The sequence below is a fragment of the Ceratotherium simum genome, chromosome 3 (assembly GCF_057802395.1).
Source record: "Ceratotherium simum simum isolate JZ-2026a chromosome 3, ASM5780239v1, whole genome shotgun sequence".
NCBI lineage: Eukaryota > Metazoa > Chordata > Mammalia > Perissodactyla > Rhinocerotidae > Ceratotherium > Ceratotherium simum.
This window is the reverse complement of record NC_141902.1, coordinates 68937280-68960261: the sequence shown is the minus strand read 5'-3', so window position 1 is coordinate 68960261 and position 22982 is coordinate 68937280. Positions and strand designations below refer to the sequence as shown.

Here is a 22982-nt window from a genome sequence, read left to right as displayed (position 1 = left end):
TCACTTTTCCCTGACCAGAGTGAATTAGGAGAATGATAAGTATCTCAACGGAAAGGGAGCAACGTCCAATTAAAGACACTAAACATGAAACCAAAGAATGTGAAAATCTCACTAGTGCCACCTACAGTACCAATGGAGAATGCAGATAAGAGATTTTTAAGATAAGTATGTGTGTGTGCATATCTATATCCCTTTGAATTCTTGCTCAGGACTGTACCAAGACAGCTTTCTACAAAATCTTGCACAGAATATAAAAGTATGTAATGAGGCAATGCAAACAACAACAAGAGTACTCCTGAAAAATCAAAACCAAGAAAAATCTGCAGCAGTCACAGAAGCAGAGAGAAAAGTGGTTGCAAGGGGTGGGGGAAATAGGGAGATGTTGGTCAAAGGGCACAAACTTTCAGTTATAAGATGTATAAGTTCTGGAGATCTAACGTACAGCATGGTGACTATAGTTAATACTACCGTATTGTATACTGAGGTAAATGATCAAGACAGGTGTAGCAAAAATTGGACAATTTGGCTTCAAATGGATTACAAAGCCTCACAGAAAGCCTTACCTTACATTCCACCACACTCTGATCTGATTCACAAGTTACATAGATTTCATCTACTGCCCGACGAAGGTTGTCAAAAAGAAATGCCCAGTATCGAGCTCTTAAATCAATTTTCCGAGGGTGCCTTATTTTAGTTGGACTTTTATCAAAGTGTTTATCTCCAGTTGTAGATGATATTTTACAGTCTACTGCAGTGTTCTGGTGAAATAAAACATGAAAAAATATTTTCAAAAAGCCACCAGGGACTGGATTTTTGTATAAAGCACATTTTTCAACATAAATACTTAAAAACAGACATTCTTCTTTTTAGCTTATATCATACATATCACACTGAACTCATCAAAACAAAGCTTCTCATCTTACAAGTGGCAGGTTTGTAAGATCAATTTTTATTTCAGACATGTCTTATTGAAGATTAGGATGACTTCAATGGTGAATAGACCCTCAGTCAAAAAGGAGCACTAAAGTGGCTCCTGACTTACTGGAATACATGTATGGCACATTTACATACATTTACATACAACAAATAATAAATAGCAATTTCAACATTTTTAAATTACTTGCATATATTATTTTTATTTAGAAATGACACATATTGTAGTTTTATTCACTTAATTTTATCTTAAACCAGTTTTCCATTAGAAGTAAAAATTAATATATAAATACAAAACAATTTACCTGAAAAGAACAGTAAAATAAAATAAAACCAAGCGCCAGCTACAGAGCAGACTCACCAAATAAAGTAACTTCAATGTTCATAAGACCCATTTTTTTCCTCAGTTGCATAGGCAGAATTTGAAAATACAAGATTATGTTCTATAGTTTTATAGACTGTACCACAGAATCACTCCACCAAAAACACAAGCATGTAGTTTACATTAAGACCTAAATTCAAAATGTCAACCTGAAGCTTCTCCCTAGACGTACCAAAGGAGTTGCTTACCTCTCTGTGGCTACTTAAACTAATGAATAAATAAATACTAACCTTCTACTACAGTTAGAGCAACAAACAATCTCAGGTTTCTTTGGGTTGTTTTGTAGGCATGTGTGTCATTCCTGTTTGCTTGTTTGTTTTTTCTTTTTCATAGAAGCACCCCAGAGAGGAGAATATCCGAAATAGAGGCTAAAACCCTCCTGCTTTGTTTTAGGTTTCACCTTTCAATATACCAGTGATTCCTACACTTCATAAATCTTTCATTGCCAATCTTTGGTTTCTATAGAATCTTCACCACCAAAAAGCAAGCAAACAAAACACATACACACACACAGACAAACACACTTAAGAAGTTGAGATGGAGCTGCTCATCCTCCTCCCATGGTCCTCCATCCAGACTAGGGTTGCCAGATTTAGCAAATAAAAATTAGTAAACACTTTATCTGACAGCCCTAGTGTGGCACAAATTCTCAACATTCATACAATAAAATTTAAAGTAATAATTAACAACCCACAAAACCTTTGCCTCAATTGCTGTCCAAGTTCTTTCCAGCCCTAGAAGTAAATGATTTAATTATTATGGCAAATACCCTCTCCTTGGATTAAACCAAACTCAAAGTCCCATTCAACTAGCATCTACCCCAAAGCAAAGCTTAATTCTGTCCATTACTTTTCTGATAACTGTGACAACAAGAATTAACAATTTGTACAGGATTATAGATCATAAATCAACTTTACATAACCTTCTAACTTCCTTCACACAACTTTTAAAGTATGTATTATTAGCTCCACTTCACAGCTTAAGAAAACTAAGGTTCAGAGGCTAACTGATTTGTCCAGGATCATATAGCCACAGGAGGGCATCTTTCAGTTAGAGTTCTACAATTACCCTGCTAGCTTCCCATTACAAAGCTGCCCAAGGCCCTGTGCTGACAGCCCTTTATCAGATATCCCAGATGACCTCATTTCTCTTCCTATATACACCATCCAAAATTAAAATTAACTTGGGAATTTTAAGTTTCCTGAATTTGGGGTTTCCTGAATTATACCTCCTTCACAAAGTTTTTCTACACTGATCAGCAAAGGGCTAGTAACTTCCTGTAAATTCAGACTCTAATCTTACTGAATTCTCAAAAATACTTTCACTCATTTTTTTTTCTTTTTTTTGGTGAGGAAGATCAGCCTGAGCTAACATCCATGCTAACCCTCCTCTTTTTGCTGAGGAAGACTGGTTCTGAGCTAACATCAATTGCCAATCCTCCTCTTTTTTTCTTTTCCCCAAAGCCCCAGTAGATAGTTCCAAGTCATAGTTGCACATCCTTCTTTTTAACTGATTTTGTGTGTGTGTGTGTGTGTGTGAGGAAGACCAGCCCTGAGCTAACATCTGATACCAATCTTCCTCTTTTTTGCTGAGGAAGACTGGCCCTGGGCTAACATCCATGCCCATCTTCCTCCACTTTATATGGGACGCCGCCACAGCATGGCTTAACAAGCGGTGCATCGGTGCACGCCGGGATCCGAACCGGCGAACCCCAGGCCGCCGCAGCAGAGCACGCGCACTTAACCGTCTGCTCCACCAGGCCGGCTCCCACTTTCACTCATCTTCACCCATTTATGTATTTTCCACGTCATGCATCCATGTATATATGATTCAAATACTTTATCATCCTTTCTTACAACGTAGAATAGGCAATATTGCTTTCAGGTTAAGATGTTTCTATTCTTTGTGACTGATCTATGTGAGGCTTTTACTAAGAAAGATTCTGGAAAGGCAGAAACTACAGCTAGGTAATCCCATCTAAAAGGCAATGTGCTGTGCAAATCTGACGTTTAACTTTGAAAAAAATAGTAATACTTTTTATTTGCATGCTTATTAATATTTTATGAAGGGCTTTTGTCAACCATAATGTCATTTAATCATCACAACAAACTGTAAAGACAGGACAAATATTATTATCCCTATTTTGTAAATGACAAAACTGAGGCTCAGAAAGACTGAATTTCTTGACAAAGTCAAAGGCTTACAGAACTGGGACCAGAACCTAGTCTCTCAACCTCTGCTCCAATGTTCATAAAGCATTTCACACAGAATCTAGCACACAATAAGCACCCAAACAGTGTTAAGTATGACTATTATGAGACATATAAAGAGGAGATGAAATATGCTCATTAAAAAAATGTAAATAAACTAACGGCAAAATCGCTAAATTTGTGAAAGGTAGAAGAGAAACACCAAATTGTAGAGGATGATAAGTCAGTATAGCATTTCAAAGTATAGGACTTTTACCTACCACCGATAAAAATAATAGCAGTAATAATAATAACTGAGGTAGCATCTAACATTCATGGCATACTTGCTCTGTGCCAGGCACTGGGCTAAGTGCTTTCCATACAGTTATACTTCATTTAATCTTTGAAGCAATTTTATATCACAGGGACTACTATTATCTCCATTTTACAGGGGAGAAAACAGGTTTAGCTAAAGTAAATGATGAACCCAAGGTCTCACACCAAGAAGTGACAAAGCCAAGATTCGAAATCAGGTAACTATCCCATTGCTATGGCTTATTGTGCCTATCTGCTTCCAAGATACTCAGTAGAAGACAAAGCAATCTAAACTTTTGGGAAAAGTTAGACACAACTGAATTCCATGAAGTTATATTGTTTTAATCAATAACTTTTGAAAGAAAAAGAAAGATAAAAAAGAAAGGGAAGGAGAGGGAAAAAGGAAGGAAGAAATTGAGGTTTCTGACTCATCTCTCTCAGAAGGGCTCGTTGACTCCCCTGAGAATGTGACATCTATGGACGTATTCCCAGAAAAATTCATGAGCATATAAAATTGAACATATATTTTCTTGATGTACCTACATTGACACATCATAATCACCCAAAGTCCATAGTTTACCTTACAGTTCACTCTTGGTGTTGTACATTTTATGGGTTTGGACAAATGTATGATGAAATGTATCCATCATTATAGTATAATACAGAGTATTTTCACAGCCCTAAAAATCCTGTGGTCTGCCTATTCTTCCCTCCCTCCCCCCTACCCCAGATCTCTGGCAACCACTGATCTTTTTAACGTCTCCATAGTTTTGCCTTTTTCAGAATGTCATCTAGTTGGAATCATACAGTATGCAGCCTTTTCAAATTGGCTTCTTTCACTTAGTAAAATGCATTTAAGGTTCCTCCATGTCTTTTCATGGCTTGATAGCTCATTTCTCTTTAGCAATGAATAATATTCCATTGTCTGGATGTACCACAGTTTATTTATCCATTCACCTACTAAAGAACAGCTTGGCTGCTTCCAAGTTTTGGCAATCATGAATAAAGCTGCTATAAACACCAATGTGCAGTGAACATAAGTTTTCAACTCTTCTGCATAAATACCAAGGAGGTTGACTGCTGGACTGTACGGTAAGAGTATGTTTAGTTTTGTAAGAAACTGCCAAACTGTCTTCCAAAGTGGCTGTAAGTACCATTTTGCATTCCCACCAGCAATGAGTGAGAGTTCCCATGGTTCCACATCCTCATCAGCATTTGGTGTTGTCAGTGTTCCCAATTTTGGCCATTCTAATAGGTGTGTATTGGTATCTCGTTGTTGTTTTAATTTTCATTTCCCGGATGACATATGATGTGAAGCATCTTTACATACCCTTATTTGCCATCTGTATATCCTCTTTGATGAGGTGTCTGTTAAGGTCTTTGGCCCATTTTTTAATCAGGTTGTTTGTTTTCTTGTTGTTGAGTTTTAAGAGTTCTTTGTATATTTTGGATAACAGTCCTTTACCAGATGTGTCTTTTGCAAATATTTTCTCCCAGTCTGTGCCTTGTCTTCTCATTCTCTTGACATTGTCTATTGCAGAACAGAATTTTTTAATTTTAATGAAATGCAGCTTATCAATGATTTCTTTCATGGATCATGCCTTTGGTGTTGAATCTAAAAAGTGACCACCATACCCAAGGTCATTTGGGTTTTCCCCTAGGTTATCATCTAGGAGTTTTATAGTTTTGTGCTTTACATTTAGGTCTATGATCCATTTTGAGTTAAATTTTTGTGAAGGGTATAAGATCTGTGTCTAGATTCAGTTTTTTGCATGTAGATGTCCAGTTGTTCCAGCACAATTTGTTGAAAAGACTATCTTTGCTCCACTGTATTGCCTTTGCCCCTTTGTCAAAGATCAACTGACTATTTACGTGGTTCTATTTCTGGGCTCTCTATTCTGTTCCATTGATCTATTTGTCTATTCTTTCACCAATACCACACTGCCTTGATTACTGTAGCTTTATAGTAAGTTTTGAAGTCAGGTAGTGTCAGTCCTCCAACTTTGTTTTTCTGTCTTCACTATTTTGTTGGCTATTCTGGGTCTTTTGCTTCTCCATATAAACATTAGAATCAGTTTGTCGATATCTACAAAATAACTTGCTGGGATCACACTGAATCTATACATCAAGCTGGGAAGAAATGACATCTTGACAATATTGAGTCTTCCTATTCATGAACATGGAATGTGTCTCCACTTATTTAGTTCTTTCATCAGAGTTTTGTAGTTTTCCTCATATAGATCTGGTACATATTTTGTTAGATTTATACCTAGGTATTTAATTTTGGGAAATGCTAATGTAAATGGTATTGTGTTTTTAATTTCAAATTCCACTTATTCATCACTAATATAAAGAAAAGCTACTGACTTTTGTATATTAATCTTGTTATCCTGCAACCTTGCTATGATCGATTTTTAGTTCTAGAAGTTTTTTGTTGATTCTGTCAGATTTCTTACATGGACGATTATGTTATCTGTGAACAAAGATGGTTTTATTTCTTCCTTCCTGATCTGTATACTTCTATTTCCTTTTCTTGTCTTATTGCATTAGCTAGAACTTCCATTACAATGTCGAAAAGCAGTGGTGAAAGGTGACATCCTTGCCTTGCAAATGATCTTAGTGAGAAAGCTTCTAGTTTCTCACCATTAAGTATCATGTTAGCTGTAGTTTTTTTGTAGATTTTTTTAATCAAGTTGAGAAAGTTCCTCTCTATTCCTAGTTTACTTACAGTTTTTATCACGAATGAATGTTGAATTTTGTCAGATGCTTTTTCTGTATCTATTGATATGATAATGTGATTTTTCCTTTTTAGCCTGTTGATGTGATGGATTACATTAATTTATTTTCAAATGTTGAACCAGCCTTGCACAAATCCCACTTGGTCATGGTGTATCATTCTTTTTAAATATTGTGGGATATGATTTATTAATATTTTGTTAAGGATTTCTGCATCTATGTTCATGAGAGTTATTGGTCTGCAGTTTTCTTTTACTGTAGTGTCTTTTTATGGTTTTGGTGTTAAGGTAATGCTGGCCTCATAAAATAAGTTAGGAAGTACTCTCTCTGCTTCTACCCTCTGAAAGAGATTGTAGAGAATTGGTATAATTTCTTCCTTAAATGCTTGGTAGAATGCAACAGTGAATCCATCTGGGCCTGGTATTTTCTATTTTGGAAGGTTATTAATTATTGATTCAATTTCTTTAATAGATATATGCCTATTCAGATTGTCTATTTCTTCTTGAGTGAGTTTTGACAGATTATATCTTTCAAGGAATTGGTCCATTTTATCTAGGTTACCAAATTTGTAGTGTAGAGTTGTCCATAGTATTCTTCTATTATCCTTTTAATGTCCATGGGACCTATATTGATATGAATAACTAGGGACATGTAGTTGGACTTTGAGACAGTACTACCCACATGAGATTATGTGGTCATGAATGTAAAAAGAGCCTAGTCGACATAATTGATACTTTTGTCCAGCCATGTTCAAATGCATGGGGTGCAGAGCAGAACAGGCAGAAAGCTGGATTTAATCAGGGCAGCTCAGTCAAGCACGCACTACCCCAAGGAGCAGGGAAGCAAGACGGTTGAATGAGTATGCAAGGAAGTGATTATAACAGCCAAATCATAGAATCTCAGGTGGATTTACAGGGAAGTATGGACATATGAAGGATGAGGGATAGTGAAAGTGTAGTAGGGTCAGTAAATTATAGATTCCATGGAGGTGAAAAATTATTGGAGTCAGGAGATCAGAGAAAGTAAGGTGGAAAGAGAGATGATAGGTAGAAAAGGGACAGTTGAGATTGAGATCCTGGAGGGAGAGTAGTTATTAGTGGGGACAAGGCAAGAGTCTGACCATGGAAATGATTAGAAGACAAGACTGTTGAAGGAGAGAAGTACAAGAAAAATTGAGAGGACAGCAGTCATGGTAGGCTCACTCATGCAGTGAGCCTAAAAGTTATATCTTCAAGGAATAAGGAGAAGTGACCTCAAGTCTATAACTGACTGCAACAAGAAGGGGGAGTAGGTAGTATAGTCTGACGGCATGCACTTCAAACCTCTGGAGTTTTAGAAGATGGGAGGGAGAACTGTCTGAAATACCAGTAAGGAGCAAGCAGGAAATGTAACCCTCCTCTAGGACCAGAGGTAGGAGTCCTGTAGGGGAAAAATACAACTACTACTTAAAAAGACTGTGGAAGAAGCAGTGTCCTCACAGGTGAGTTGGGATTTAGTTAGAACAGGAAAGTAAAGGGAAGGTTTAGAGAAGAGCGAGATATATAAGATTTTGCTGATGGCGAACCTAGTTCTAGAGGGCAATGTGGTAGGGTTGAAACTGAGCATCTTTTCACAGGTTTACAGGCTATTCAGGTTTCTCCTGTTTTTTTACTAGGTTATTTGTCTTTTTCTAATTGTAGCTCTTCATAGATTCTTGATATATGGAATCTTCTCTCAATCAGTCTCATTTTTAACTTTGTTTAGCTGAGTTTTTAGTACGTAAATTTAATTTCAATATAACTTATCCATGAGTTGTGCTTTTTGTCTTGTCTAGGGAACCCTCTCCTAATTAATGGTCATAAAAATATCCTTCTAGATAGTTATAAATTTTTATTTTCACCTTTGGTCTTTAGTCCATCAATAATTTATTTTTCATACATAATGTGAAAATATCTTTTATTTTATTTCTAATTTAACTACATTACAGTCAGAGAATATGTTCTGTCTGACTTCTATTCTCCTGTCTGACTTCTATTTATTGAGACTTGCTTTATGACCTAGTATGCCAATTTTTGCGTATGTTCTCTATGCACTATTTCTTGAGTGTCAATAAATACACACATACACACACACACACGTACATACACACACACACACACACACTTATATGAGATCAAATACAACTGCATTCTTAATTCTATATCCTTTCTGGGGTTTTTCCTGCTTGATCTACCAGTTTCTGTGTATGGGCTATTAATATTTCCCAATAAGATTATGAATGCACTTCTACCCTTGTAATTCTGTTAATTTGGGCTTTAAATATTTCAGACCTATGCTATTAGGTATATAAAGGTTTAGTTTTGTTATACTTCTTGGATGATTATTCTTTTCACCATTATGTAATTTCCATCTTTATGTTATCAATGCTTTTCATGTTGAATTCCATCTGATTTAATATGAATATTGCTACACCAGCTTTAGAGTACACCTAGAATACCTGGATTTTTTTCTATCCCTTTGTTTTAAACCTTTCCTTGAGGTTTAAAACGTGTCTTCTGTACACAGCATATAGCTCAATTTGAAATGAGAGGTTTAATTCAATCACCTGCCTTTTAAGAGGTGAATTTAATTAGTTTACATGTATTATGTTTGTTGATATATTTATACTTAATATCTACCAGAACCTTTCATGTTTTTTACTTACTATGATTTTTCTTTGCTTATCTCTTTCTTTCTCTTGACTTCTATTGAGTTGAAAAGCTTTGGTTTATTCACTTTCTCTTTTCCTCTGTTTCTTTGGAAATCATGGCTGCTTGTTTTATTCTTTCAAATTTTTATCATACACACTTACATTCGTATTTTCCTAACAAAGATGTCTTCCCAAATAAGACAAGGATTTTATCACTCTAACTCCCCTCCAAACTCCCTACAATCCACCTTCCATGTTAATATTGTCTAAAACTATACTTCCACTATTCTAAATTTAATTGTGAGTTCTTTTTAAAAACCATCAATAGTTAATGAGACTTACCAACATATTTTACAGACACCATTTTATCAAGCTCCTTCCTCCAGGTTACCTTCTTGCTGAAGTCTTTAACAGTTCCTTCATTGAGGGTCTACAGGTGGCAAACACTTAAGTTTTTGTAGATCTAAAAATGGCTTTATTTCACCCTTGCACTTGAATGATCATTTGGTTGGGCACAGAATCCTGAGTTAAAAGTTATTTTGCCTTAAAATTTTGAAGATATTGCTTTTGTTCATAAAAAAGCTATTAATCTGTCACTCCTCTGTGGTTTTGTTTACTTCCTGGTATTTTTAAAGATTTTTTTTTTCCTTAACCTTAACATTCTGCAGATTCTCTACAATCTATCTAGGTATAAATCTATTTTTATTTATCCTGCTCAGCTCCACAGTTACACTCTGAAGCTCTTGAGAACTCAGAAAGTGAGGAAAATTTTCAACATTATTTCTTCAAATATTGCATGCCCACTATTTATTCTCTACTTTCGAAAGTCCTAGAAGATATACATTAGAATTGCTCAATCTTAAATTTTCCATCTCTTGTTCTCTGAGCTATGTTCTAAGTCTTCCTCAGCATTATCTTCCAATTCACAAATTCTTTGACTAATCTCTTTGCCCAATATATCATTTATCCATAAATTGCAGGTTTTTAAAATTTCATTAACATTTTCATTTCTAAGATTTCTAATTGGTTCATTCTTATCTACTAATGTTCAAAATTAATATCCATCTATTTTATTTCAGAATTTCTCCTTTTTGCTTTATAGTTATTCTTTCCTTTGAGGAATTTAAACTCATTTACTTGAAAGTCCTCTTTAGAAAAATGCCCTTTTTTCATTACTCCTGGAGCAAATTCTCTCATTTGTGGAAACTGCTATCTATATTTTATGACATTATTTTCCCCATGTGCTTTGATATTTTACTTTGAAGCTTATCTTGAGTCTGAGTTTCTTGTATTTTAGTTTTCACTTTGCTCATCCTCACTCCATGTGTAGTAGTTTTATGGTTAACATCATCTGGCCCACTATGGTCCCACCTCCAGAGGTTTTTTATTGGGAATTTAAAGCTCTCGCCCTTCAAGAATATAGCATATCCAGTCATGAACCAGAGGGCCACTCCCTTTTATTGCTTCAGACATCAGCTCTCACAGGCCACGCCCCCCAGTAGGTTGTGCTTTTATTGTCTCCTAGTGCCGAACCCTACACAAGCCTAAAGTTTTATACCATCAGCCTGGATCTGTTTCCCCACCACAATCAAGGCATTTCAGCCTCCCTTATCCCATAGGACTTATCCATTAAGTTTGTGCCCCCAACTCCACTTATCTGTCAATGTACATCTTTGTTTTATTTCTGATCCACAGAGACATTTATCTTATTTTTGAAGATCCTATGTCCTTTTAATTTTTTTAAAAATATTTTATCATTGACGCCTCTGTGTGTGAGTAGTGAAGGATTTTTCATGAACTCACAATGACATCTGGATTAGAAGTTCAAGTTTTCCTTATGTGAAGTTTTTGGTTTACATAATACATATTGGTATATTTAATAACATCAAACTAAAATAATATGTATGAAAAGTTGAGAGAAAATAACTATGGATTAAAAAGCTAACTATAATTATGTGAAAAACATTTTAAAAAATAAGGTTTAAAAATAAACATTTAAAAAATATTTTAAAAAATTAAAATTAAAAAAGATAAAAAATTTTTTTTAAATGTTACCTAAAATTTTAGCAGAGCAATTTGCAAATTTTTAGAGTCAATATAGCTTTACTATCCTACAACTGAAAGGCAGCATTATACCAAGAAAGAAAATCGTGAAAGAACTCACAAATATGAGATGTGCAACACAGTAAAGAGCATACACTGTGCAAATTGATGGCCTGGTTCAAAACTTGGCTGTGTCACTTAGAAAGTTACGTAACCTCTCTGTACCGCAGTTTCCTCATTTGTAAATGAAGATAATAATAATACCTACATCAAAGGGTTGTTATGAAAAGTATTTAGTACAAGCTAGGCACACAGTATCATATACACATTTGTTAAATAAAGAATGTTACATTAAATTTTTCCATGAAGAAAAAATGTACAATATTCAAATCCTGAAAAACTAGATTTTATGATTGAAATTAAAAGTCAATAAGTAAAAAGGTATATATGCTGTACCTGTTTAGTAGTTTTATGAGCACCTTGAATTGTCCTCTTTGATTTTCCACCAGCTTGACATTTAGATTTTCCTTCAAAGCAAGAAGAAATAGACAAATATACAGATCAACAAATAGATAATACAAAATTGAACTATTCAATCATTCAGGCATACTAACACATAATCTCCTTCTGGAGACCACAGAACAGTACAATCTATACATGGTCAATACAGATGTAATAAAAAAACAAATTTCCAAGGTCCCAAAGACTGCTTTTATGAATGGTTTTCTCAGAACAGGAATAAATCAACTACTTAAAGAAGTCAGATATTCTGAAAATTTAAAAGCAAGGTCAAGTTAGTGATACTTCTCAACTTAGACACAGGTCTGGAAAATACTTCTTTGAATTCAAACTTTATTTCAACAATAAAATTAAGAATATATGTTCTACCATACAAAAACTCAGTATTTTGTTTTGATTAATTTATCCGATTTATGAAATACACAGTTTCATTTTAAAAAGGGAGGTTTTCAGTTCTTTGTATTTTTGCAGTTAGATACATCTTTCTCACTTGTTCTTTTTTATAAAAAAGACATTAACTACTGTTTTATAATCACTCTACTCTTGAGAGCAATTCAAAACAGGAGTAAAATTCTGTAATATACGACAGGATAGTTTTCCTTTCTGCAAAATAATTTGGGGCCAGGACCCCTGAAGAAGTACAAAGAAAGTGAGCCATAATACCTACTAACAACTTATCTGCACATAAGTGCACCTCCTTCACTGTTCTACCAGGGATGAAGGCAGAGAACTCTACACTCACCTACACAGCCCTTTATTCATCCTTTCATTATAGAGAACAATGTACCAGCAGGCTTTTTAGAATATCCAGTAGAATAACCAGCTTAGAACAAGTACCAGAGGAAACAGAAATAAGACAAAGAACAGAAGAAAACTTTTTAAAATTTAATTATTATCCTCAGAAATATCTGAGTATATACTGTAGTCATAAAACAAGAACAAGTTATTTTTTTAAAAAGCAAAATAAAGATTTTCTGCTAAGTAGCTAAGTTTTAACAATATAAAATAATCTTTATCAAAAATTATGAAGTTAACATTCTTTTGTCATCATTATTATAGATATTCAGAAAGTTTTAATTCTCTGTGCTCATATTTTTGTTATTTTGCAATAAGCATAAATGAAGCTTTTAAAATTGTACTGGCCAATTTTTTATGTACTTATATGCAAAATCAGGTTATATACAGATATGTGATTCATTATGGTATTTTCTTTCCTTTTTTTTTTTTATTTTTTTATTTTTTTGGTGAGGAAGATTCACCCTAAGCTAACATCTGTTGCCAATCTCCCTCTTTTTTCTTTTTTTGCTTGAGGAAGATTAGCCCTGAGCTAACATCTATGCCAATCTTCCTCTATTTTATATGTGGGTTGCTGCCACAGCATGACTGACAAGTGGTGTAGGTCTGTGCCCAGGATCCGAACCCATGAACCCGGGCCGACGAAGCAAAGGCGTGCTGAACTTAACCACTACACCTCGGGGCCAGCCCCTATGTTTTTTGAATAGAAGCAACTTTAATAAAAATATCTTCAGATTATTTTGTGTTCTGAATAACCCATGGAAAATGGGAAAATAAAATTTCTTAACATAATATTTATAATACATGGCAACCATAAGACATTTCTAGGTTTTATGTTGTTACTTTTGTAGTAAATAATGTTGATATATATTGTCTATCAAAGAAATGAAGTAATAGTAAGCTCCTTATGAAAATGTTAGCTAGTAAGGAGCTAAATTTAAAAAGATAAATTTAATCCCTCCCTCTATTTGATAGTTCTTGTGATTCAAAATAACTACTCTCTAAAAATATCTAGGAAGACTGACAAAGAAAAGCCACTGAGGTGCTGGCTTGCTTGGTGGTGTAGCAGTTAAGTTCGCGTGTTCTGCTTCCGCAGCCCAGGGTTCACCGGTTCGGATCCTGGGCGTGGACCTACTCACCACTCATCAAGCCATGCTGAGGCGGCGTCCCACACAGAGGAGCTACAACTCTACAACTATGATATACAACTATGTACTGGGGCTTTGGGGAGAAAAAAGAAAAAGAGGAAGACTGGCAACAGATGTTAGCAGAGGGCCAACCTTCCTCAAAAAAAAAGAAAAGAAAAGCCACTGAGGGAGGACTGGTCCAAGCAGATATTTTAAAATACTATAAGGCCTCTATAATTAAAACAGTATGGGGGCTGGCCCCCGTGGCATAGTGGTTAAGTTCACATGCTCCGCTTCGGGGGCCCGGGTTCACATCCCGGGCGTGGACATACACACTGCTCATCAAGCCATGCTGTGGCGGCGTCCCACATACAAAAAATAGAGGAGGATTGGCACAGATGTTATCTCAGCAACAATCTTCCTCAAGCAAAAGTTAGCTCAGGGCCAATCTTCCTCACCAAAAAAAAAAAAAAAAGTGTAGCACTCACATGAATTAGATAAACAGCCTAGCGGAGCAGAATAAAAGTACGTATGGAAATTCAATCTACAATAAAGGTGGCATCTCAAATAACTGAGTCAAAGACAGACTTTATAGTAAGTGATGCTACGGTAACTTATTACCCATATGGAAAAAAGATAAAATTAGATCCATGTAAGAATACATGGACTTCACACTACATGTAAGAATAAACTACAGGGGCCAGCCCAGTGGCATAGCAGTTAGGTTTGTGCACTCCGCTTAGGCGGCCCGGGGTTCGCTGGTTGGATCCTGGGCGCAGACCTACTCACTGCTCATCAAACCATGCTGAGGCAGCGTCCCACATAGAAGAGCTACAACTCTACAACTATGATACATGACTATGTACTGGGGCTTTGGGGAGAAACAAAAAAAAAAGAATAAACTACAAATGGATCAGAAATATAAATGTAAAAAGATAAAATAGGGGCCGGCTCTGTGGCTTAGCGGTTAAGTGTACGCGCTCCGCTACTGGTGGCCCGGGTTCGGATCCCGAGCGCGCACTGATGCACCGCTTCTCCCACCGTGCTGAAGCCGCGTCCCACGTACAGCAACTAGAAGGATGTGCAACTATGACATACAACTATCTACTGGGGCTTTGGGGGAAAAAAAAAAGGAGGAGGATTGGCAATAGACGTTAGCTCAGAGCCAGCCTTCCTCAGCAAAAAGAGGAGGATTAGCATGGATGTTAGCTCAGGGCTGATCTTCCTCACAAAAAAAATAATAAATAAATAAATAAATAAAACTGTTAAAAAAAAAGATAAAATAAAAAATAAAATTTTAAATGAAATAAAAATGTAAAAAATAAAATGTAAACATGAAATAAATAAAAAAAGAATAAAACATGGTGAACTCTTGTATAGCTTGAAACATCCTGCTGTGTAAGGATGTTTTCAAAGACTAAGAACACATCATAAGTAAACAGGAGCCAGTTTAACAGGTCTCCCACTAGACAAATTTAGAACAACTTAAGCATCAAAATAGAGTGATGGATTATAATTCATTAAATAAGAAACCATGAGTCCATACAAATTTAAATAAATACATACATACATATATAAACACAAAGGGGAAAAGAGGAAGCTCTTCCTTACATTAGAATGTCAACTAATAAATGTAGAAAGAACAATGGGGTTAGCAAATCATCATTTTGCAACCACGACAGGAATAACTTATTCCATTGAGAAGTATCAATGGAAGTTAAAAGTAGCCAGGTGGACTGTTTCAAGAGAAACAGGATAGTTAAATAGTCTCAAACTATCTTACCACAAATTACTTATTAATTACAAAAGAAAAAGTTAGTTACTTTACAGTGGAGAAACTTGGAAGATATTAGCCAAGTGATTAAAGTTGACATCACTAGTAACAAGACAACCAATACCATGTGCCTCCTACGATGCACTGAAAAGGATACAACATAATTTCTATAGAACCCCTCCAAAAATACATAACTGAATTTAAGCACGAAAAGACATCATACAAACCCAATGTGAGGAATATCTACAAGCCCTTAGAAAATTTCTAAGTGAGGTCTCCTTTGGCACACTCCAACCTCCTGTTTTCTGCAACCCTATCCAATTTTCTAAATTCCCGAGATCTAGGCAGCGCTCCCACTGCTCCTAGCCATTAAAGTGAAGGGACTGAAGAGAAAAGATATTTTTTCTAGTTCAAATAACAATAATGAGACCTAAAGAAATATACTTATGTTTTCTAAATCATTCATTAAATTGAACCCAATCATGGTAAATACAGTGAATTTTTAAAAACCTATTTTTTTTATTTTTATAAGAAGAATTTAATAAAAGAAAAAAATCTAAACTTTCTGTAACTTAAAAAAAAAAACTAATCTTCCAGTCCTAACAATATAACAAACTCAATTTCATCCTCTATGTGAAAACAGTAAAACAAACAATAACAACTTCATGAAACCACTTATGTATTAGTTAAGATAAAAAAGAAATAAAACATTTATTTCTATTTTAATATATACTAATTGCCCACCAGTTCTAATTGTAAACAGTTTTCAGTCTATCTACTGTTCAGGACTAAATATATCCTTCTTTACAACAAAAATTTACAACAAAAATGGAACTTTTTTTTTTACTACATACCATCATCATCTTTGCTTTCTAGTGGAACACTCCAAGCTATTAGGTTTCTTGCTGTACGACCTTCCTCTGCAACTATTCTCCTTACTTTGTCATGGCTATTGGAGCGCTGGAACGAAGCCTATGTACAGAAAAGAGAATATTTATTAGATTATTAGATTACTCAACATACAAAATATATTTGGCAGACAAATCCATTATTTCTCACATTTTCTCAGAAAGGACACACTTAAAACTAATTTGGGGTTGGAAAGGTGGTTAAAAAGAGAAGAGAAGTAAGTTATAGATCTTGTTTAGTTCTACAAGGACTGAATTTTACGACTTTAAAAATAAACAAATTATTTCCAGAACAAATACAATCTAAGGTTTGAAAAAGTGTCCTAAGGAGCACAAACATTGCTCTGTTTCCATTTCAGCACCACCCCTTACATATCAACAGGTCAAAGTGTGAAAGAGAGCAGTTTTCACAAACACGCTACATATTCCCACTGAAAGCTCTCTGGAGCATAAAATGTTTTAGAGAATCCTATTTTTTCCCTAGAGATAACGCTAAAGTAAATTTCCACTCAGTCGTAAATTTCCACTGCATAATTTTATCTCCAAGTTATTGGGATCTAAATAATAACTCCTGTAGCTGACATATTTAAATTGCAAGTTTTAAAACTCAAACTACTGTGCACAATGTGTGTGTGTATATATGTATATGTATGTATGTGTATGTATAAATATATACATGTACGCATGCCTGTAAATATATACATATGTGAGTACGTGTGTGTGTGTGTGTGTGTGTGTGTGTGTGTGTAACTTCTTGCCTGCTCTAGCCCCACCCGGCTGAAAGCAATACTAGCCTACAGGTTCAGTCCCACCAAGCCCCTGGGCCAACGGGAGCCAGGGGCAGTAACATAAAGGAAATTACCTCCCTGCTAATAAAAGCTATATGAAAATAGCCTGTTTTTTTTTTTTTTTTTTTAAAGATTTTATTTATTTATTTTTTCCCCCCAAAGCCCCAGTAGATAGTTGTGTGTCATAGCTGCACATCCTTCTAGTTGCTGTGTGTGGGACGCGGCCTCAGCATAGCCAGAGAAGCAGCGCATCGGTGCGAGCCCGGGATCCGAACCCGGGTCGCCAGCAGTGGAGCGTGCTCACTTAACCACCAAGCCACGGGGCCGGCCCTCGAAAATAGCCTGTTTTTATAAGCTAAGTATCTATGAAAAGAAAAGGGCTCTAAAGCATCCCCATACGCATGAGGATGCAGCCTCCTTGCCTAACCCTTAACTCCGTGTGGGCAATCTGCCTCTTTCTGAAAAAAGTTCACTACTGGCCCAGCCCAAAATCCCAGTCCAATTAATGGGTGCCTTCATCTTCTCTTCTAGTTTTTGCCAGCCTGGACTTTTAGCATTCCTGGAATCCTTAGGCAACAATACATTTACTGGGCAATTACTACATGCAAGGCACTAACACACTGAGGCAAATACAAAGAACTATAAGATACAGTCACGTGTCACTTAATAATGGGGATACGTTCTAAGAACGTGTCATTAGGCCATTTCATCCTTGTATGAACATCATAAAGTGTACTGATACAAACCTAGATGATACAGCCTACTACACACCTAGGATACATGGTACTAACTTATGGGACCACCACCATACATGCGGTCATTGACCAAAACGTCATTATGCAGTAGACGGCTGTATTGTACTTGTCCTCAAAGAGTTAACAATCTAAATGAGTGAACCAAACATGTAAGAGCAAAAAATAATATATAAATTAATCATTATGGTAGCTAGTCTTCAAAGATGTTCCCTATCCCCTCAATAAACCACACCTACTACAGTGTTCATGCCATTGTGTAATCCCCTCCCTTTGAATCTGGCTCTGTGACTTGCTTTTTGACCAATAAAATGAGGTGGAAGTGACACTGCATAACTTCTCAGACTAGGTCATAAGAAGCTTTGTAGTCTCCACTTGGTTCTCTTGGAATGCTCCCTCTTGGGATACTCTCTTGAACCCAGCCACCAAGCCATGACAAGCCCAAGCCATCAGTAGAGAGACCATGTAAAAGCAGCGCTCTGGATGACAGCCCCAGTTGGACTCCCAGCTAACAGACACCATCCACTGAGCCATCCTGGCTGTTCCAGCCCAGTCGAGCCCCCAGATAACTGCTGCCACCCCAGCACCCCAGGCACAACAGAAGAACCACCCAGTCAACCCACAGAATCATGAGAGATAACAGGAACTATATGCATGCACACTAACCCACAATACACACATCTGTATTTCTGTATTTATCTATACATATCAAAAACCACAAATTACACTGATACCTCTGATTTCAGTTCTACATCTCAAGGTTCATTTTGGCCTTCCCCTTTCTTTATTTGTAATTTCTTTCTCCACCAGTAAGAAAACCAGCTCTCATTATCTAAAATATATTTACTTAGCTTTTCAATTCTAATATACACATAAAGTAGTTTCGGAACTGCTAACCCACATCTCCGTAAGAAACACATTTATTAACAAGATTACAGCATTTCTATAGAGTTCTTATCTTTAGTCTTACAGCATCCAGTCAAACTACTGGATTTTGTTTTCCAAAATTACTTAAATTAGTTCTCATCCTCACCCCTTTCAGTGGGGTTACATTATTCACTTGTAATATGTTACTCTTTGCATTCCATTTTGGGTCCTCCTCACCTACTGGTTGATTTTAATTGCTTATTTATTTGGGGACTATGTGAAAGAAAAGCAACACATTATTCTCAAACAAAGGAACTTATTAATGAGTAGTATGACATCAAGAGAAGAAGAAAGTCACTATACTCTAGAGCAGGGGTCAGCAAATTTCTACAAAGGGCCAGATGATAAATAATTCTTTATTTTAGGCTCTGCAGACCATACAGTCTCTGTGACGACTACTCAATCATGCTATTTTGTGTGTGTGTGTGTGTGAGGAAGATCAGCCCTGAGCTAACATCTGCCAATCCTCCTCTTTTTGCTGAGGAAGACTGGCCCTGGGCTAACATCCATGCCAATCTTCCTCCACTTTATATGGGATGCCACCACAGCATGGCTTGACAAGCGGTGCGTCGGTGTGTGCGCAGGATCCGAACCAGCGAACCCCGGGCTGCTGTAGCGGAGCGCACGCACTTAACCGCTTGCGCCACCGGGCCGGCCCTCAATCATGCTATTTTGTGTGAAAGCAGTCACAGACAATATGTAAACAAATAAGAGTGGCTGTATGGTGAGAAGCCAACTGCGAGATAGATAGATACTAATTTTTATTTCAAAATAAATTCAAATTCAGAAAAGTTACCAAGTAGCACAAAGAATCCGCAAAATACCCTCACACATTTTTTTTCTAAAACATTTGAGAATTAACTGCAGTCATGATACCCCTTGCCCTTAAATACTCCAAAGTCTATTTTCTATATCAAAGGATACTCTCCTATATAACTACAGCTATCAAAATCAAGAAATTATCATTGATACAAATTATTATCTAAATTACAGCAATTATTTCAATTTCACCAACTGCCCCACTAATGCCTTTAATGGTATAAAACAAAGTTGACAGAAGTATGAAAATTAATAAAACAAATCTTAACTAAATCGGAGTTAGGAAGGCCTGTAGGGAGAGCTCTCACGCCCTAGCATACATTGTCAATTACACCAAACAGGAAGAGACATACACTTGTATCTTGGACAGGAAGTAAAATTACTTTACTACTGAAGGAAGATTCTATCCCCACCAGCAACAGCCCAGCCAAAGACAAATACTGCAGCTCAGCCAATGAGAAGCTGTTGCCACCCTAAACTGTTACTCTCCCCCAATGGACTTTTGTTTAGAACAGCCCCTTCCTACTCCCCGTTTTTCTCTAAAAAGCAAAATCCCCTCGTTTGTTTTTCAGATTTGCCTGTGGTTTGCCATAGCATGCACATCCCGAATTGTAATTCTTTTGGCTACTCCCGAATAAACTTATTTTCAGGGTAAAATAACTGGCGAATTTGCTTTTAAGTTGACAAAAGATACAAGCTCAATTGTTCCAGAAGCTCTAAAAACTCCAAGCAAGATAAATACAAAGAAAACCACACATAAGAATATCACAGAAAAACTGATGGTAACCCGAAACAAAGAGAAAATCTTAAAAGCAAACAGAGGAAGAGAAGAAACCACACCTTTAGAGGAGGAACAATAAGACTGACAGCTTTGCATTGTCCAAAAAGTGATAAAAGTAATAATTTATAAAAAGTAATAAATCAATAACTTGTTATTGCCTATTTAGTAGATTAGTAGGGTCAAAATCCTTATTGAAGAGAGTTCAAGAGAATGATGAGCGAGAAAATGGAGATGGTGAGTATAAAAGAACTTTGAGTTTTGTCATAAAGGAGAATAGAGAAAGAAGAAAGTGGAAATGAACAGACAAGGTTTTTAAGATAGGTGATAGTATATCTTTATGCTGATGGTAATGATCCAGTAGAAAGACAAATTGAGTTATGTAGGGAAAGAGGGAATAACCATAGGAGCTAAATCGGTGACTGATAAGAATTGGGTTTCAGTGTACACAAATGAAGGAACCAACCAACCAGTCCAAACCATTAGGAAAACAAAGATTGTTCTCTTCTACTCTAATACGCTGTGCTATGAGGTTAACTCAAATTGTCGTCTTAACTTTTTATATCTTTAAAATAAATACCTGCACCCGCATTCCTTCATTCCTCTGACCTCATCATGGATATCCACATGGCATTCACTTATCTGACTCATAAGTGTTCATTGGAACTCATTAGTTCGTGACCACTGTCCCAGCTCCACCATGTGCAAAATTCTCAAATCACCTCTTCTCTATTCCCATACTTTCCAATCAATGTAACACCATAAAATCTCCTTTTGCTTAAACACATCCCCCAGTGATTATTAGCTCTATATAACTTAGGTTGGCATCTATCATTTAGGTTACCTAAGCATTGTTTAACAAAGAGGTATTGCCATTCATTTCAGGCCAGATGAATAAGTTTAAAAAGGTGGTCTACTTTTCAGCTTTTTCAGATAATTCCCTTATGCAACCATAGAAAATCTTATAGACAGATATATATCATAAAATTCACTACTATACCCATCATATTCTAACTCGAGTCTTCATAAAGTAATGAGTTTCTAGGAACTTAAATGATCACAAGATAGCAATGTCACAGTAATGCCAGACCAGAAAACTTGAAATCCAATATTCTTTTCTTCTATGAACATTTCAGTTCTACCATAAATTTTGTGAAGTTACTTCTTTTATACCTAGTACATACACACACATTCAGAGAAAAAGCCATAAGCTCAAGACTCTGTTTTCATTCTTAATTCCAACACTTCATATACAAAAACATAACACATCTTACTACAACCCCTGACTGAAAACCATTTTTCAATTTAAAACACAAGTGCTTTCTGTAATGTATGCTAAATTTTTGATAATCTTATTCTTATAAAAATGTCAGTAGTAACTTATGTACAGTAGTTTTAAACATTTTAATCTAAGTACTAGGGTTTGAAATGCAATAAATGAGCCTGAGATACTTCATAACATTATAGATGTCTATTTCAAATGGCATTTTCACCTAGGTTCTTTTCTTCAAGGAGACAAACAAAATATATGTATTTTCATCCAAAGTCACAGTGTGCCACCTAGTGCCATACGGAGATTTTACAGAAGCTTATTCAAATACTAAATGTTTCAATAAAAAGCATAAACATCAGTCTTGAGTGAAAGTTTTTATGTTCGACTCTTATAGTATATAATCTAGGAAAGCAAGTGTTGAGAATGCTCACCGAAGAAGGTACGTATTTCTGAGACGTGCTCCTAGACTGGGAATATAAATTTTTAATGTCTTTCACCTAGGTTAAACAAAAAACCTACATAATTTCTACTTTTGGCAACTTTATTCATAATCTTGAAATGGTTTCAAGCATCATTTATTAAATTTTATGTATGTACTTTCATAAAAGTTTCCACCTTACACAAAAGTTCTTCAAAATCCATCTATAATACTGCTTGCCCATAAAATGAAACTCCCTTCGTTTTTTAAATGGCTTTTCAGCAATCCAAATAATTCAGGAAAGAACCTTTCTCAAATTCCCACTATTAAAGCCCTTCATATTCTAAGTAGAATGAAGACAAGATTACCAGTCAGTGAACACCAGGAGTATATTAAAATTCTAAGAATGGTAGCATTTACATATATTTTTACATGAAACTTACCTGAGAAATTAAGTAACTGGTATTATTTCCTTAACATTATAGAATGATAAGCTGGAATTCAGTAACCTATGATAACTTTGTCAGTTCTTACTGATATTTCAAACATGAAGGTAAAGCCCTACATGAACTGACGCTGTCTGGACTATTACAAGGGAAAAAAATAAACTTCAATCTTATATGAGCTACTCTATTTTGGGATCTCTATAGGGCCAAGATCAGGGAAACAGAGAAACTTAAAGAGGTGAGTCCAGCAATAAGGGCTGCCTTTCTCCCAGAGGCACCTGTCAATTTCAACAGTTGCAGACAAAACAGAGAAGCTGAGCAAAGTTTGACAGACTCACAAAAGTATAGAGACAAAATTTGTCCAGCGCCACCCCAGGCTTTAGGTTCAAACC

The 22982-nt window shown here is 35.9% G+C and overlaps 1 protein-coding gene across 5 annotated transcripts in view; it reads right to left on the bottom strand.

Annotated features, from left to right (window-relative positions):
- The window catches only part of SCAPER (S-phase cyclin A associated protein in the ER), a 439244-nt gene that overhangs the window by 394789 nt on the left and 21473 nt on the right, over positions 1-22982 (bottom strand). For all 5 annotated transcript variants that reach the window (XM_014780959.2, XM_087428755.1, XM_087428754.1 and 2 more), the window contains 3 exons: positions 16336-16453; positions 11723-11793; positions 564-758 (listed from right to left, as the gene is read on the bottom strand). In XM_014780959.2, coding sequence (XP_014636445.1) covers positions 564-758; positions 11723-11793; positions 16336-16453 — 384 coding nt within the window. The remainder of the gene's footprint in view (positions 1-563; positions 759-11722; positions 11794-16335; positions 16454-22982) is intronic.